This window comes from Spinacia oleracea, chromosome 1 (assembly GCF_020520425.1).
Source record: "Spinacia oleracea cultivar Varoflay chromosome 1, BTI_SOV_V1, whole genome shotgun sequence".
Classification (NCBI taxonomy): Eukaryota; Viridiplantae; Streptophyta; class Magnoliopsida; order Caryophyllales; family Amaranthaceae; genus Spinacia; species Spinacia oleracea.
Window position 1 is genome coordinate 17,659,667 of NC_079487.1, and position 17,139 is coordinate 17,676,805.

A 17,139-nucleotide genomic window follows, 5' to 3' on the forward strand; every position below is an offset into this window, starting at 1 on the left:
ACCTCAAATTCAAAAATTTTGAAATCTGAAATTTTTGTCAGCAATGAACGGAGTCCGTTATTTCCAAGTGGGCCTCTCTCTTTTTACGGTGAAAATACCATAATGCCCCCACTTGTGTCCAGATTGGACACAAGCCATTATGGAGCAAGACTTCCTCTCTTGATCTTCTCTCGCTGCTCGACATTATTCGAGGTTGTACGGCGGCAGTCGAAGAACAACAATTCAGGGGCTCCGGACCAACAATTCAGGCCAATTAATCATCGGAGAAAACCCTAAAGCGTAATGGCCACCCTTGTCTATGAGGACTCCCACACCACCAATCGAGGTTTGCCACCACACCACCACCCGGTGTTGAGTGCTGAATCGAGGCCTTCCGCCACGCGTAGTGTTTATCCTCCATAGGCGACGGAGATGGTCGGAGCTAATTTGCAGCGTATCCTCCAAAACTCTTACTTTATTTAATTTATTATTTACATTCTAGAATTTATTTATGAATCAATTTTAAAATCTCATGTTATTAAAAAGTTAATTTAGGAAATACTTGTTGGTCTTCATTATTTCCCTTTTTTAAAAGGATTTAATTCACCAATTCGTTTCCTGTTCCTATCTGTGAAAGGAAGTGTCAAATTTATGTTAGGTTTTGGTAAAAGAAATTATAAATAAGAGCCAATTGATTTCAAACTCACGCATCATCATATCATCAAGCTATGGACTTGTTTGATAAATTGCAAGATGATTTGATCATTCACATTCTCTCTTTTCTTCCTACTAAATTCGCGGTCTTAACAAGTGTTTTGTCTAAAAGATGGGAATTCTTATGGTGTTTCGCCAACAATTCTTTGGTGTTTGATGATCTTGAGTCATCCAATTATATCAACTATTTTAATATTGGACCTGATGTTCCTGATCGTGTTTTGCATTTTCATAACTTTATTGATAGAGTTGTTAAACTTAACAAGGTGTCCCATGTTGAGAAATTTGTCCTTAAGATGACTTCTTGTATATGGAACTCGAATGCGGTTCCATCATGGATAGATGAGATTGTTAACAAAAGGAAAGCTAAAGAGATTGAAATCTTCCTTGGTTGTTGTTTTTCTAGGCGCGAATCAAAGATGTTTTTGTTGCCTCTTAAGACTTTCAACAGTAGCACATTGAGAGTTCTGAAATTACATTTATCTGATAGCAGTCCGTTGAGGGTATCTGTAGTAAATAGTGCTAAAACACTTTGTATACCCAACCTGAAGATCTTGCATTTCTGGATGACTGAGTTAGATAATAGAGCGTTGTTATTGATATATCTTTTCCGAGCTTCTCCCAAGCTGGAAGTAGCATATGTTGGAGGATATTTATGTAATCACAGGAAGATTTTTTTTAACATTTATGCGCCTTGCTTGAAAACACTGCGAATGAAATTTAGACGTATAAATTTGTCAAACAAATTCTACATCAATGCACCAGTCTTGGAGGAGCTTGTGGTAGTTGATGAATCGTTCCAAAAACATGTAATAAAAAGCAATTGCCTTGTCAATGCGAAACTTGACATTGGGGTACCCTACTTCAGAGAACTAGAACAGCTACATGTTCATATTAACCGGTTTTACAAGCTCTTTTGTAGAATATCCCATGTTAAGTTCCTGGATTTGTCGGCTCATACCATGGATGTAAGTCTGATAATTAATTATGTTATGTTTTCCAGGAGGTTTCACAAGACTAAAGTAAACACCTAATACTATCATCTGTCGTTTGTTGCAGGCCCTTAGCATTATCTGTGGTCGTAAGAATGCCAACCTGCCTCAATTTCTTTCTTTACGTCGCTTGAAGCTGTCCTTTCTCAACTACTCTTCATGGGATGTTCTAACAAAACTGTTGGAATGTTCACCAAATCTTGAAGTTCTAGTCTTAAGCAAGGTTGGCATTGTTTCATCTTAAGCCTCTACTTTCATAACTTGTACTGTATGTTATCTCTGATTTCTTTTTTATTCAAAACTTGTACTGAATGTTATCTCTGATTTGTTTTTTATTCAAAACTTGTACTGAATGTTATCTCTGATTTCTTTTTTATTCAGGATTTCAAGGGTAAGGATGCTAAATTCAGGAGGGATTCAATCTGGATTCAGCCAATTAGTGTGCCAGCCTGTTTGCTGTCATGCCTTGGTCAGGTTGAAGTGTTGGATTGTGGGTCTGATCAAGTAGAATTTGATCTCATAAGTTATTTGCTTAAGCATGGGGAGGTTCTGAGTACATTCCTAGTTGAGCTACTACCAGCTAATTCAAGGAAGGACCTAAGATTCAGAGATAAACTGATGGTGATTCCAAGGGTTTCGTCAACTTGCCAACTAAAAATCTCTGCATACGCTCGTTGCTCTCAACAGAATGGTTTTTCCTCAGGTTATTTTTTTTATATTTCTTAAAATATTTTTTGTTCTACTGATCAATGATGTACGGAGTAGCTCACAACTCACAAGAACAACACTAACTAGTTTGTTGGTGTGGTTTTCTGACGCAATACTTACTGTACTTGCTTTAGTTTGACACTTAGAATAAGTTCATATCCTCGAACCGATGTTTGGTTCCATATTTGCATGCATATATGTTGTTACGGCTTACAGGTACTTCAAAACATTTTTAAATATTTTTTCTTAGGTGCAACAAGGAGAGCAGTTGGTAATGTGTTATGTATTAGATCTCCTTACTTTTAAGTGGATAAATTGTTACGTGAAATTCCTACCTCATGCTTATTTTTTCGTGAGCTTCTCAGATAAAGAAGAAAATAATTTGAAGGACCTGCAACGATGGATTACCCCTCAAAGGTTGAGCTATGAAGATTTAAGACTCTGTACTAATTACTTTAGTGGTGAAAACTTAATAGCAAGAACCAAGGAGTTCAAAATTTATCGGGGAAAACTGTATCAATCTGGTTCACTAGTGAAGGATGTTGTTGTGAAGAAATGGGTAATACCAGCAAAGAGTCCTTACAATAAACACAAGGAGGACTCGCTATGTGATTTCCATGTACGTAGACCATATTTTATAGTTTGTTTCTGAATGTTTCTAAATCTGTTTATCCTAGTGTTTCTGACCATAATTTGAATTTCATATCTTTCAGGAAGAACTGAAGCTACTAAAACATCAAAACTTTTGTTGCCATTCTTACTTTATGAACCTGCTTGGTTACTGCGCAGAAGACAATGGTGAGCGTCTTGGTGTTGTCTATGACTTCAAAGTCTTGGATGGCTTAGAAAACCTCATACCTAAAGGTAATTTTGAGAATCAACTAATTCTTGGTTAACACTGTGTTTGGGAACCAAGTTAACTTGGAAAATGCGAGGGAAAGTAAAACTATGGAAATCTATAGAAAAGTAAATCTGAAGAGATATGTAGAAATCTCTAAATTTTGATTTCACTTCTTTGATTTTGTTTTCCACAGATTTCCATAGTTTTTCCATCACTTTTGAGTGGAAAAGTGTGGAAAATAAAACAGACAAAATATAACTAGTTGGTTTCCACAGATGTCCACACATTTCATTTTCCTCACTTCTCCATTTAAATAACCAAATAAGCTAAAATTATGATATTCTCCTATTTCCACAATTTTACACATTTTTCCCACTAAATCAGAGTTCCCAAACACACTGTAATTTTCTACTTGTGTCTCTCGGCGTGCCACTATCATAGTCATAGTTTTTTATTTTCGTTCTGTACGGAAAAAAACCAACATTGACACAGTACTTGGAGTTGGTATTGATACTTTTTAGTTGTTACTTCATCCCTAGAGTAAGTTACATTTGGTTGTAAGTATTTTATTCCAGGATTTGGCTTAACATGTCCAGCCTATATTTAGGGGTTGCAACTAGTGAGTTAGTGAGTGAGTTACCATCTATGATAACAAATACTTTTGTACAGTCATAAGTTGAAAATGTTTTATTCCACTTAATGAACTGTCTCTTATCCCAAATCATTTTGGGCCCAAGGATTTGGTGTTGTAAATTGTAATGAACTGTCTCTTAGCTTGTTTCTTGGATCGATACCTGGCTAACAATGGTGCCTTGGATTAATAGATAGCTTAAAGTGGGTGCAAAGAATCAAGGTGGCGCTGGTTCTGGCGTGCATTTTGGAATATATGCATAAGAAGCATGGAGATCTCCCGTCCGTACCTCCTAGTATCAATCCTGCTAACATAATTGTTAATGAGGTTCTCTTTTTCGTGCATCTATCTTTATATTTCCTCTTATTTATTATGCTTTTTTGGTACTTTCGCTCTAATTTGTTTTGCTATTCTTGTTTCGTGTATGTATTCTCAATCTTACAACCATTACAGAATAAATTGTCATTTTACATCGGCCTCAAAATTATGTATCATGTTATTGTCCACGTATGATTGGGAGTACAAGTTAGACTTATGCTTTGTTAATATGATTTTATCTCATCTTGTTTGATATGATATTTGTATACTTCTATGAATTTAGATGTGTATTGTAAGACGGTGAATCTATTTTCAAAACTCGTGCAAAATGGAGATGAATCTATTTCTACACTCCTATGAGTTTTTAATTATTTTTTTATATATAAAAAAATTTCAGGATTATATGCCAGTATTATCTGACTTTAATCGGAGAGAGATACGGATGGAAAACAACTATAGAGAAGAAGACAACTACAACTATAATAGTATTGAATATGCGGATTTATTTTCTAGGAATGATTATGATGGTAAGCCAATAAAATGTTTTACATACTTTACGGAGTATAACATTTCCAGCATTGTTATTTACTTATTTCCATTGTTTTGCTGAAGTATTGACTCAATCATTTTGAAAATGTGCAGTTGAACAATATGGATTGACTGTTTTGGCTTTAATATCCAAAAGAGTTGGTCACTGCCCAATTAAAAAGAGGCACGTATGTGAACGCGTTACTTTGGATCAATGGGCAAAAATGCAGAAAAAGGATTTGCATATTAATCCCCCTTTATGTAAATCCCAGGTTTCATTAGTGCATAAAGATTTGATGGATGATCCAACCTATGATTTTGTTGATGGTTTGAAAATAACACGGCTTGCAATGCACTGTCTTGATAGATCTGTGTACCTGCCAAGTATGTATGCAATCGTCAAATATTTGTGCAAGTTACGTGTTGTTAAGGAGAATTGGGATGTAATAGATCATGACAATATTATAAGTAGTTATCTTGATGTACAAGTTCCTTAATGGCCTGTTCAAATCCCGCTTATTTCTCAAAATGGTTTGGAATTGGACTAAATCAAGTCCAAATTAAATTCTTCAATTTTGGGCCAATTATGTAATTTGAAAATGAAATTCGTATTACCAAATATGCCATAAGGATTTTTGTAGAACCTATTTATGAATTGATTTTTGTAAAGTGATTCGAAGAGAGAATACTATTATAATAAGTAGTGATCTCTTTTGGTTCCCTTTATTACAGTTGTAGCATAACTTTTGAGATGTGTGATTTGGTTACGTAATTCCGTGCACGTACGGATATTTTAAATTTATTATTTGACCATTTTTATAAAATATTTAAATAATAAAAAGATTGTTAAAAAATAAAGTACTACGAAGTATAAAAGATCTTGATAGATTTTCAGAAGATAATCTATGTTTTACTAATATTATTTTTAGAGAAATAAGATTATAGCTGAAAAATTTATATTGAAAATAAAATAAATAGGGAATGATAAAGTTTTAATCAAATATATTGAATCTTTTTCATAAAAAAAATAGAAATAAATAAATGAATAAAACAGGAAAAAAAAATTTGGCGGAAAATTTTTTCACCAAGAAATGACATGTGTAATTTCTGGTGTCTGTTTTAGTATAAAGTAATAGATACCTTTAAAAAAAACGTAAGTGTATTCATATTTCATGTGTTATTTTTGAGGCGCCTCAGCGCACATTCGATGAGGCTCTTCGATCTTCCTTGGAGCGTATTGTTACTGCTTCGGAGCCTGTCTTTGGCGATTGGCAGAGACGACTTGCCACCTTACCTTTTTCTTTTGGCGGACTTGTTGTTTATTCTGCAGGTGATGTGCGTCATTATGCTTTTCTTGCTTCTCGATTGCAGTCTACGGCATGTTGGCATTGTTGGTCCTGGTCGAGCATTTGAAGATGCGTTGAGTCTATTTGATAGAATGGTGGAGTATGACATTCTGAGTAACCCTAGTGAGGTCGCTGCCCCTAAACTCTTGAAGAAATTGGCAAATATATATATTTCACAAAGGTTACTACGTCTGCAAAATTCACCTTCTCTTTATCTCCTCGACAGTCGGCATTGTGGAAATCGCAGCAGGGAGATCACACCTCTGCTTGGCTTCGTGCGGTCCCTATATCAGGTTTGGGACAGACGATGAATGCTAAGGCTTACCGATGTGTGTTGTGTTACCGGTTGCGGGTTCCTTTGTTCTCTACAGCGCCATGCTCTGCTTGCTCCAGGGTCTTTGCTGGAGATATCTTCGGTGATCATACGGTGTCATGTGCTGGATTGTGGGTATTAAATATCGGCATAATGTGGTTCGAGATACCCTTGTTGATGTGTAACACCCCGACTCCTAAACACCATTAATTAGGTTAATAATCTTTAATTAGCAGCGAAAACCCTAATTTAGTCGGAGCGTCACATGCCGTATCTCCCTTGTGTGAAATACAAGGCGACATAACCTTTTTAAATTACTAAATAAACTTTAATAATAAATACTTCTAGCATTTGATTAAACATTAATATTAAAATCTAAATCAAATCATGAAATCAAACTTAGAGTTTAATAATAACATCCCTTTATTACTAATGACATAGTTATCTTTACTAAACATCGATCGTGAATTTGATGGTTGCATCCTCAGTCTAAGGCATCCCATGGTCTTCTTCGTACCTAAAACAAAAGCAACATCGTGAGCCGAGGCCAAGTAACATACTACCCTAACAGCGTAAACTCATTTCAATTCATTTTATTTACTTTGCAATCAGGGAGAATAGAATATAGTAAAATACTTTCATAAATGCATTATAATAAAACATCATTTATAACTTGAAACTTTAATAGTTCCCATTATCTTTCATAAAACCTTCATTTTACTTGGTAACTGACAAGTTAGCCTTGCGGGACGTCTCCCACCTTGCGATAGTCCTCAAAGAGCACTCTCCCTTGTTGGACATACGCCCGTACCTAAATAGTTTCTCTTTTAGCTTGCGGTAACCCTCAAGGAGCACTCTCCCTTGTTGGGTGTCCCGCGGTACGGCGGTACGTGCACGACCTAGAAATAGTAACCCCACTAACTGCCAGAACCTGTAACACTTTTATTTATCATGTTTCGTATCTTATTCGTAACTCATAAACATCATTCTTATAAAATCATTCATAAACACATTTAAATATCATCATTCATAAAACACACTTATAAACATATTTCATATCCCACAATAAAATAAAAACATATCATTATAAACATATTTCATAATCTCATAAAACACATTTCATAAGGAGATTGTGGGTGTTAGCAATAGATGTTACCTCAACCGTAGTTTATACGTCCCGTTCGATGGATCGTTCATCCTGAGCTCCAAGTCCGATTTCTTTTGAATATTTAAATCATTGAATTAATTATTAAAACGATAATAAATTAAAATCGATATTTTATAAATAATAAATTTTATAAGTAAAGAATTTATAAATAACGAATTTTAATAAAAAATATAATTCCATATTTTACTGAAAATATTATTAATCAAAATTTTAATCAAAATTTCTTTTGGATATATATATATATATATATATATATATATATATATATATATATATATATATATATATATATATATATATATATATATCATAAATCGATTTTTATAAATATTATTTTAATTCGTTTTTGTTAAATAGATCTAGTAATTTATTTTAGTAAAATCAATAATTAAACCCAAAAAGTAATAACGATTTATTAGTGAATAATTATATCGAAAACAAAATTCATTAAAACATAAATATTGATTAATTAAATCTGAAAATTCATATTTGTTTTAACCAAAGCCCAAAGATCCAGAATTGGGCCAGCTTGTTATGGGCTTGGTATGTGAAATAAAAGTAAACGAGGTTCCAATTTGGAACCTGTTTTACACGAAAGGGGAGCACGGAGCAGGGGAAAACAAGGAACAGGGGAGAACGAAGACGACGGAGGGGAAGGTGGTGACCGGAGGTCTGGGCGGCGACGCAGCACAGAATCGCGCCAGGAGGCGACAGTGGTTGTTTGCGGTGGCAGAACACGAGAAAAGGAAGGGGAGACATCACGAACAGGGGCAAAAACAAGGAAAAGAAACATGAGATTTTGTGCGGTGTTGTGGTGGTGGAAGTGGTGGTTTGCCGGCGATGGTGGAAACGAACACTAACTCGACCGTCGAGTGAGATGGCTGTGGGTGGTGGTCGCACCACTGGTGGTGCGCCGGAGGAGAAGAAAAAGGAGACAGGGGAGTGCGACAAAGGAGAGAGCAGGGGAGGGGGAAAAGTATGGTGGGGGTGCGGGGGTGGTCGAGTGGTGGTAGAGTGGAGTTGGGGTGGTTGAGGTGGTGATAATGGTGGCAGGCGCTGGAGACAGACGGTGGTTCCATTATTAATATAACATTTGACTAAAATATTACCAATTTAGAATAATTATTATTACTTCGTATCTGTTATTGCCATAATTTGTAAACTAAATTTGTTTCCATACATAAATAGTTTATATAGAGAATAAAAATAAAATAAAACAAATACTCTTTTTGGGAAGTGGTTTCACACCAGGAATTAAGAGGCGTCATTCCTAATGTCTCTTTTAGTATATAGTAATATATTAGATCCTGTGCACGCACGGATTTTGATCATTTTTTTCTCAAAATATTTAACTGAACATCCCCAAACTACTGCATATTTATAACATTTTTAACATACTCATTTAAATTTATTCATCTAATATGCATATTAAAATGCTATTATGATAATTTGACCAAAATATTGAGTGATATATTTTCCATTATTAATATAGTGATTTGACTAAAATATTACTCCATCTGTATTTATTTAAGAGATACACTTGGCCGGACACGGGTATTAAGAAAAAGAACTAAATGAAATAAAGTAATAAAACAAGTGGGGTTGGGTTGATATTTTAATAAGTAAAACAAGTTGGGACCATGTCATTTTAGGGGGTGAGAGATGGGGGTGGGGTGTAGATAGATTATTTAATTAGATGGTGGGGTTGATAAGTTACTAAAAATGACAAGTGTATCTCTAAAATAAATTCAGAGGGAGTACAAATTTAGAATAATCATTATTACGTCGTATCTGTTATTGTCATAAATTTATAAACTAAATTCTGTTTCCATACATAAATACTTTATAAAAAAGTAGAGAATATAAAATAAAACAAATACTCTTTTTGGAAAAGTGGTTTTTGGCGGAAAAACATCGCACCAGGAACTGACACGTGTCATTCATGATGTCTCTTTTAATATATAGTAATAGATAGATAGATAGATTAAACATACTAGTGAATCAAATAATTTCCACATAAATTGTTAAATTTGCTAGAGATAATCTGACTAGAACGTTGCTTAAAGCTTATTTTCACGTAAACACATCCTATGTCAAAGAAAATAAATTTTGTTTTGACACTTATTGATTATAAAGACTCAAGACTGAAGATAGTACTTCACTTGTTGCTTTGTGCAGCATCCCACATTAAGAAGTGTGCATTAGCATTCTCATCACTACAATACAAGCAAGGGTGTTGTCCCTCAACTCCTTCTTTCTCAAGTACCTCCCTAGCCAACATCACCACATCTTTATTACTTATTGGATCTTGTTGGGCTTTGAACACAGATTGTACCGCATAGCTAAAGGCCCCATGGGCCTTCCCATTGGACCCAACAGGAGGCATGTCGGCAGAGGTCTCATTAGTTTGGCACCCGCTTAACAAGATACCGGAGTCTGGCCTATGAGGTCCAAACTGCTCATCCAGGTCTAGTTCAGGAAGGCGAAACATTAGACTCGCACCATCACCGAAGAGGGTGGTTAAGTGGGTCCCAATTTCAGACCCAACCATGTTTGTAAGAGAGGCTAAGTGGTCAGTTATGGACTCAACTTGGATTTTTTTGGGCTTGGGCTGACTAATATTAAGATCCAAGTTATGGGCGTGTTTTGTTGTAGGAGTCAAAGAATTGGGCCCAATTTGCTCTTTCTCTTTGTCAATGAGGCCTCCACTGTGGCAAGAGTCCGATAGAATCGTAAAACTTGCTCCTTTTGGTAGTCCGTTCACTAATTGTCTGAAATCTACATCTATAAAAAGCGAAATAATAAAGGTCACAAATTGTGATAATTAATAGTTATAACTAGCTTTTAGCTAATAGGATGCACATGTTATATACTTTATATATCAAATTTACGTAATGATATATGTTGATATAAAAGTTAAATAGGCAATGAGCTAATTAGTTATATTCAACCATCGATGAACTTAGAATTTAAGATGTTATGATGTATTTTATTTTTTTTGAAATTTTGTGAAACACTACCTTTAAGTTTGGTGGTTTTGTGAACTGCTACCTTTTAAAAAGAAAAGTATATTTTACTACCTTATAAGTTTGGTTTGTTTAACTAACACTACCATTTTTTTTTTTTTTTTGGTTCTACTACGAGGAGTTCCCACCGCCTTAGGCGAGTGGACTAATTTCCCGCGGGAGTTTGCATGGGTACCTCGATGGGCAGCATCCCTCCCAGTTGAGATTTTTTCCATTCCCAAGGCTCGAACCCGAGACCTTGGTTAAGGAGCAAGAGACCCTTAACCACTCATGCCAACCTCAATTGGTAACTAACACTACCATTTGACCAAACATAAAGGTAGTATTTCACATAATTTCCTATTTTTTTTTAAAAAACGTAATAGGATTTCAAGGGTAAAATACAATTAAAAAGAAGAAAGCAAAAGTATAACACGTGACAAACAAAATCTCCAATTTTTAAATATTAATATTTCAACTGATAGATAACGCACCAGTGATGAGGTTGAAATCACAAGGAACAATTGCTTCCTCCTGTTGTTTAAGATGATGCTTGGAAGGGAGTAATGTACCATGCCCACTATAATGAAAAAACAGGACATCCCCTGCTTTAGCTCCATCAATTATCTTCTTAAGTGCCATCTTAATGTTAACACCCGTAGGAAGTGCTTTAGAACCCGAACCATCGTCGACTAGAAGCTCAATAGATTTTGGATCGAACCCAAATCGATCAACGAGATCCTTTTGCATCGAAACGACGTCGTTGATACAACCATGCAACTCATATTTGGTGTTTGGATAGTTGCATCCTACTAGCACAGCCATTCTCTTCTTTCCATTCTCCATTTCTTAGGATCGGACAACACTTACAACGTTACAATTTGTACGTATATAGTTTTTACGTGTTTGTAATGAATTCGTTTATTTGTTTTTCTTAGATGTATTGTGCTTTATATACACCAGTAGATTGTTTCATTTATATGACTTGAATATGTAGGAGTTTTGGTAATTAATTAATGAAAAGACTTTACTTAAAGTTTAATGTTTTATAAACTCATGGCATAAGTTTCAAGTTTTTCGTTACTTTGATGAGTTATTACTACTCCACTACTTAACTTTATGTTATTCTCTTGCTTTTAAGTTTGATTTTGGGTGTTGGACTGCTGGAGATTAACGTCAATTGCTTTTAGTGTATACTTTCTCCCCTTTTTTTTTTACACAATTGCACTTGACATTTTCTTGTGATTTATACAGAAGGAATTAATTTTTTATATGGAATCTTGTTTGATTCGTTTTAATGTTTATTTTCAAAATATCGACTTTTTAATAATTTGAACTAAAACAAAATTAAAGGTATTCAAGGTAAAAGATGTGCACTAGTAAACGCGAAACTTCAAATAACAACAAAAGGGAAATTGAAAAAACTAAATTGATTGATGAAAGAAGATGTCACGTGGTATCTAATAAGCTATGGTACACTATAAACTTGTCCCGATTCGATCATGTTTCTGGATTGGAAACAACACTACAAAATTATGCATCAATTGGAGATGGATTTTGAGACGGATACAATAAATGTCTCAAAATTGAGACGGATTACTAAAATTTCATCTCTAAATTTAAATTGAGATGGAATTGTGTATGGAGTTTTAAAAGTTCCGTCTCAAATTTGTAATGGATTTGCAAGAATTCCGTCTCAATTTTTTTTGAGACGCCCTCTATAGAGACGCCCTACTTTCGTCTCAAATCCGTCTCTAAGCATCATTTTGAGACGGATTTGGACTATATAGAGACGAAATTTCTCGTCTCTATAAAACGATTATTTTATAGTGCAACGACCCAACTTTTTTTTTTAAAAGGAAAAAATTAGTTCATTGATAAAATAGTCATACGACATCTACAATAGAAATCAAAACTAACAAATACAAAATAATTTGGATCAAACAAAATTATAATCCGGCAAAACCACGATCGTTGTAGATGAGATCTGACCCAGTTCTTATATATAATAGTGGATGCAAAATTAGTTTAGTGACTTCAATTAATTAGTTTTGTGACTTCAATTTGTGCAACATACTTCTTCGTAATAACTAATTGCAACTTAATTATATCTTAACGCAAGGTTAACAATGGTTAATAAATTAGCTTTTATAGGTTTAGGATAATAGGATTAGTTGTTACTCATGCATTTGGTCCCTAAACTAGGATTGTACCATATTCAATTCCTAAAATAAAAAAATAAAAAAAACGGCAATAATTGTTAGATTTTTATTTTTTTTGTGGGAAAAAGTTAGGTTCGGATTATTTATTGAAAATCTGTCAAACTTAAACACATGCATACGCATCAATTTTTCTTCCTTGATCATAGACATAATGGAAGTTAGTATAAAATGTTCCTACATGGTAAAGCCAAATGAACCAACATGTACGGGTGTTTTTGGATTATCCGAATGGGATCAAACCGGTGTGATCACCCATGTACCCACGGTCTACTTCTACAAGTCGATCTTCTCAAGAGTGGTGTGCATCTTCCAATAAGTCTATAATAGACACCCTTAAGGAGTCATTGAGTGGGGTGTTGGTCCATTTATATCCCCTAGCGGGTCGTGTTAGATGGATGGGGCAAGGGCGGCTTGAGCTCATGTGCGATGCAATGGGTGTCGAGCTCATTGAAGCCGAATCTAGTATTGAACTAAGTGATTTTGGTGATTTTGCGTCTCAAACTAATCTATTTGAGAACCTCACTCCTTTTGTTAATTATGATAAACCTATTGATGAGTTGCCTTTGGTGTTAGGGCAACTTACCAAGTTCAGATGTGGTGGTGTTTGTTTAGGGGTTACCATATCACATATATTTGTTGATGGGCAAAGTGCACTCCCTTTCATGTCCGAGTGGGCTAGGCTTTCTCGTGGTGAACCCCTTCAAATGGCTCTTCAACCCGAACGTCTTTAGATCTCAACAACTCCCATATAAGACTCTAACTCCTTGCGATATGCACATAGAGTTCGGTACACCACCCTTACTAACAGGGAAGGAAAATAACTTGGACGAGCGTAAAAAAGTCACAACCATAGCTATATTGCCCCTATCAAAAGACCACATAGCGAGCCTAAAGAAGGTTGCTAATGAGGGAGTCAATGGTCCAAACATGTACAACCCTTACACCCGCTATGAAGTGGTAGCGGCTCATATTTGGCGTAGTGCATGCAAGGAACGTGAACAATACCTTGAGCAGCCTACGTGTTTAGGCTTCTCTGTCGATGTACGTAACCGTTTGCACCCACCACTACCACCAAAGTACCTCGGGAATGCAATCTTAGACGTGGTGGCCTCGTCTAGGTCAGGGAATATCGTAACACTTCCCTTAGGTTGTACTTGTGCTAGAATAAGGGAAGAAATTGAGAAAATCGACGATCGATATATTTGGTCAAACGTTAACTTTTGGAAAAATATGTATGATTTGACCCCTTTTCAAGACCTCCATGCACGTACGAGTAAGGATGACCCATTTTATGGTAACCCAAATATTGGGGTGATTAGTTGGTTGAAACTTCCAATTTATGAGCCTGACTTTGGTTGGGGAAAAGAGATCTACGTGGGCCCAGGTACTCATGATTCAGATGGTGATTGCTTATTGCTTCCTAGGCCTGATGGGTCAGCCAAAGTTGCTATATGCTTGCAATTGGCCCATACGGATGCATTTTTTTAACGCAAAGATAGGAATTATATTAGTAGGAGGCGATTAAGGCCTCTATAAAAGTTTTCATACAACTAGATCAGCTAGAGCTATCAATGGCATCAACCAAAAACCAATAAGGCCATGACAATACAATAAGATTAGCCTGGAGTTTATAATATAAGCAAAATAGGAGAAGTTAGACATGTTAGCAAATTGTTCACTGTACTTCATCCTTCAAAACGAGCAGCAACTGAAAACTAAGCAGCATCTCTTGGAATCGACTCCTTCATATAATCATCAAGAACATTCGGAGGTGGTTGGAAGTGATAAGTCTTGACAATAGACATCCTACGCCCAATATCAGCCAGACCATGAGCGACCTTGTTCACATCTCTTTTTCACATGGAAGATGTTGACAGACCAGTTCCTGTTGAGTAAGGTAACCACATCATTGATCAGCGGTGCCAATTGGTGATCCTGATAGCCGCTCGGATTTTCAAGCATATATTTCAGTGTGCTGGCATCAATCTCTAACTCCAATCGAGTAATCTTCCTTTCCCAAGCTATAAGAATCCCCTCCTTGATAGCAGTTAGCTCAGCAAATAAAGGACCAAAACACTTGAAGTGGATAGAGAAGCCAATGTGCCAAAGTCCTTTTTTGCACCTTAGAACCCCTCCCCCACCAGCATTATCAATATCCAGCCACGAGCCATCAGTGTTCAGTTTGTAAAAAGTTATTTGAGGAGAAGCCCAAACACGAGCAGGGATCGAGGACCAGAACCTGTATCAGAGTCTCCACACTGCAGCATATTGTTAGAGAAGGAGAAGTCTGCCCAAAACTTATTGTAGAAACTGGCAATGCTTCCCATTTTTAAGTAAAAAGCCGCAGTGTTTCTATAAGACCAAATATGCCATAAACAAATGGAAAAAATGATCTGCCAGGAATGAGATCCTTTCAAATTAAAAGTGATCCAATCATGCCAATTGAGAGAATAGAAATAAGAGAGATCAAGATCAAAGGAAGAAGCATGGAATTGGAAACCATAGTCCAGGAAGCTGCGGTGCTAGGGAAATCCCTAAACAGGTGAAGGTTATCTTCAATATTAAACTTGCATCGAATACAGATAGGGTCAAAGTTAGGAAATTGAAGAGAAAGAGTTTGAGCCACAGGGAGAATAGAAGGGCAAATGTTCCATAGAAGCATCTTATATTTATATGGCACCTGTATCTTCCAAAGTTTTTTCCAAATAACCCTAATCATACAAGGGCTACAAGGGTGAGGAGCAGTAAGGTTGTAAGCTGATTTGATAGTAAAGGATCCTTTATTATCGGGATCCACCTCAATGAATCATTTTTTTCAGAAAGAGTTGGCAAAGGAGTGGCTTTAATGAGACTGCAAATCTGAGGAGGTAATAAATGCCCAACCCTAGAAAGATCCCATTGATTATTTTTAATAATAGAGGAGACCCTTAGGTGAGCAATGGAGTCAGGAATGTAGAGATCTGGAAGTTGGTATAGGGGTACCTCACCTACCCAGTGGTGATACCATAGGGAGGTGTCCTTACCATCTCCAATATTAATAACGATACCCCTTTTCACAATATCTCTTCCTTTAAGAATATTTTTCCACGTAGAGGAGCATGAAGGTTTAGGAAAACAGTCAAGGAAGTTACTTTGTTTAAGATATCTAGAGGACAGGATTCTAACCCATAATTTATTTAGTTGAGTTAAGATATTCCAACCCAATTTAGCCATGAAAGCCAAGTTCCATCTCTTTAGATTTCTAATCCCCAACCCACCAAGACCAATAGGCTCACAAACTCTACTCCAACTGGTTCTAGGGATGTACTTGGATCTATCTACTCTATTCCAAAGAAATCTTTTGCATTTACTTTCTAGTTCCTGGAGCACAGAAGAAGGAAGAACTGAAGTATGCATGGCATAAAGGGGATAAGCATTGAGGACTGCTTTAATAAGAGTGTTTCTTCCTGCCATATTAAGGAGTTTGGCTTGCCACCCTCTAATTTTCTCAGTGGTTTTGTCTAGAAGAGAAAAAAAGTCAGATTTCTTTAACCTTATAGGAGAAATAGTGCAACCTAAACATTTCCCAAAAGTAGTGGTGTCTTGAAAAGTGCAAGAGTTCTTAATAGAGTTCTCACATTGTAATCCATTTTTCTTGGGAAAATAATGGAAGATTTCCCAAAGTTAACACTAAGACCTGAAATGATTTTGAAATCTTCTAGGGTTTGAAGCATAATTTCAATATTTGAAATGGTTGCTGCACCAACAAGGAAAACATCATCAGCATAAAAGAGATGGGAGATAGAGACATCCTTAGAGATTCTGAGGGGTTTCCAAAGTTTTTGTTGAACTCTAGCTTCAATCATTTGAGAAAGTCTTTCAAGACATAAAACGAAAATGTAGGGAGATAAAGGGCCGCCTTGGCGAATTCCCCTAGAAAGGAGGAAATGATCAGTTATTTGACCATTCCATAAGATAGAAATAGAGGCGGTAGTAATACAGCTCATGATAAGGTTGATAATTTTATCTGGGAAATTGAACCAAGTTAGAGTATCCTTAATAAAACTCCACTCAAGACTGTTAAATGCTTTGCTAAGATCAATCTTAAGAGCCATACATTTGCTTTTTTTGCTGGCCTTGTTAAAAATACGAGCAATTTCCTTTGTGATGATAACATTTTCATCAATGGTACGATTCATAATGAAACTAGATTGTAATGGACTTATAAGGTCAGGCGAAAAATGTTTGATGCGGTTAGAAATGATCTTAGTGATTAGCTTGTAGATAGAGTTACAAAGACCAATGAGTCTGAACTCCTTCATGCAGGTAGGAATATTTGTCTTAGGGATCAAGCATAAATAGGAAAAGTTTATACTATTTGGGATTTCCCCTAAA

The 17,139-nt window shown here is 35.9% G+C and overlaps 3 protein-coding genes across 4 annotated transcripts; 2 read left to right on the plus strand and 1 right to left on the minus strand.

Moving 5' to 3' along the window:
- Positions 1–157: 157 nt before the first annotated feature.
- On the plus strand, positions 158–5,330 carry LOC110775945 (protein kinase STUNTED). Of its 2 annotated transcripts, XM_056835120.1 has the most exons (9): positions 158–433; positions 1,418–1,661; positions 1,753–1,908; positions 2,067–2,388; positions 2,759–3,012; positions 3,107–3,257; positions 4,059–4,192; positions 4,581–4,710; positions 4,826–5,330. In XM_056835120.1, the coding sequence occupies exons 2-9, from the start codon at positions 1,656–1,658 to the stop codon at positions 5,206–5,208; spliced, it is 1,536 nt and encodes a 511-aa protein (XP_056691098.1). In that variant the 5' UTR covers positions 158–433; positions 1,418–1,655; the 3' UTR covers positions 5,209–5,330. The 2 variants fall into 2 exon arrangements, with proteins under 2 accessions (XP_056691098.1, XP_021836232.1); XM_021980540.2 differs by having other exon boundaries at positions 158–1,661.
- Positions 5,331–9,481: 4,151 nt separating this feature from the next.
- On the minus strand, positions 9,482–11,499 carry LOC110775946 (metacaspase-9). Its single transcript, XM_021980541.2, has 2 exons — positions 11,038–11,499; positions 9,482–10,322 (listed from the first exon to the last, which is right to left on the minus strand). The coding sequence occupies exons 1-2, from the start codon at positions 11,387–11,389 to the stop codon at positions 9,697–9,699; spliced, it is 978 nt and encodes a 325-aa protein (XP_021836233.1). The 5' UTR covers positions 11,390–11,499; the 3' UTR covers positions 9,482–9,696.
- A 2,037-nt stretch (positions 11,500–13,536) lies between these two features.
- On the plus strand, positions 13,537–14,253 carry LOC110775950 (spermidine hydroxycinnamoyl transferase-like). The gene has a single exon (XM_021980544.2). It carries the CDS (start codon positions 13,537–13,539, stop codon positions 14,251–14,253), a length of 717 nt encoding a protein of 238 aa, XP_021836236.2.
- Positions 14,254–17,139: the final 2,886 nt, after the last annotated feature.

What these genes read in the sequence shown, in the direction of transcription:
- LOC110775950 (XM_021980544.2), top strand. Translation starts at nt 13,537, where the DNA reads ATGCACATAGAGTTCGGTACACCACCCTTACTAACAGGGAAGGAAAAT.
- LOC110775946 (XM_021980541.2), bottom strand. Translation starts at nt 11,389, where the DNA reads ATGGAGAATGGAAAGAAGAGAATGGCTGTGCTAGTAGGATGCAACTAT. An exon ending in TGATTTCAACCTCATCACTG is followed by an intron (nt 10,323 to 11,037) that starts GTGCGTTATCTA and finishes CGCTTTTTATAG; the next exon opens with ATGTAGATTTCAGACAATTA.
- LOC110775945 (XM_021980540.2), top strand. Translation starts at nt 708, where the DNA reads ATGGACTTGTTTGATAAATTGCAAGATGATTTGATCATTCACATTCTC. An exon ending in ACAGAATGGTTTTTCCTCAG is followed by an intron (nt 2,389 to 2,758) that starts GTTATTTTTTTT and finishes TGAGCTTCTCAG; the next exon opens with ATAAAGAAGAAAATAATTTG. An exon ending in ACTCGCTATGTGATTTCCAT is followed by an intron (nt 3,013 to 3,106) that starts GTACGTAGACCA and finishes CATATCTTTCAG; the next exon opens with GAAGAACTGAAGCTACTAAA.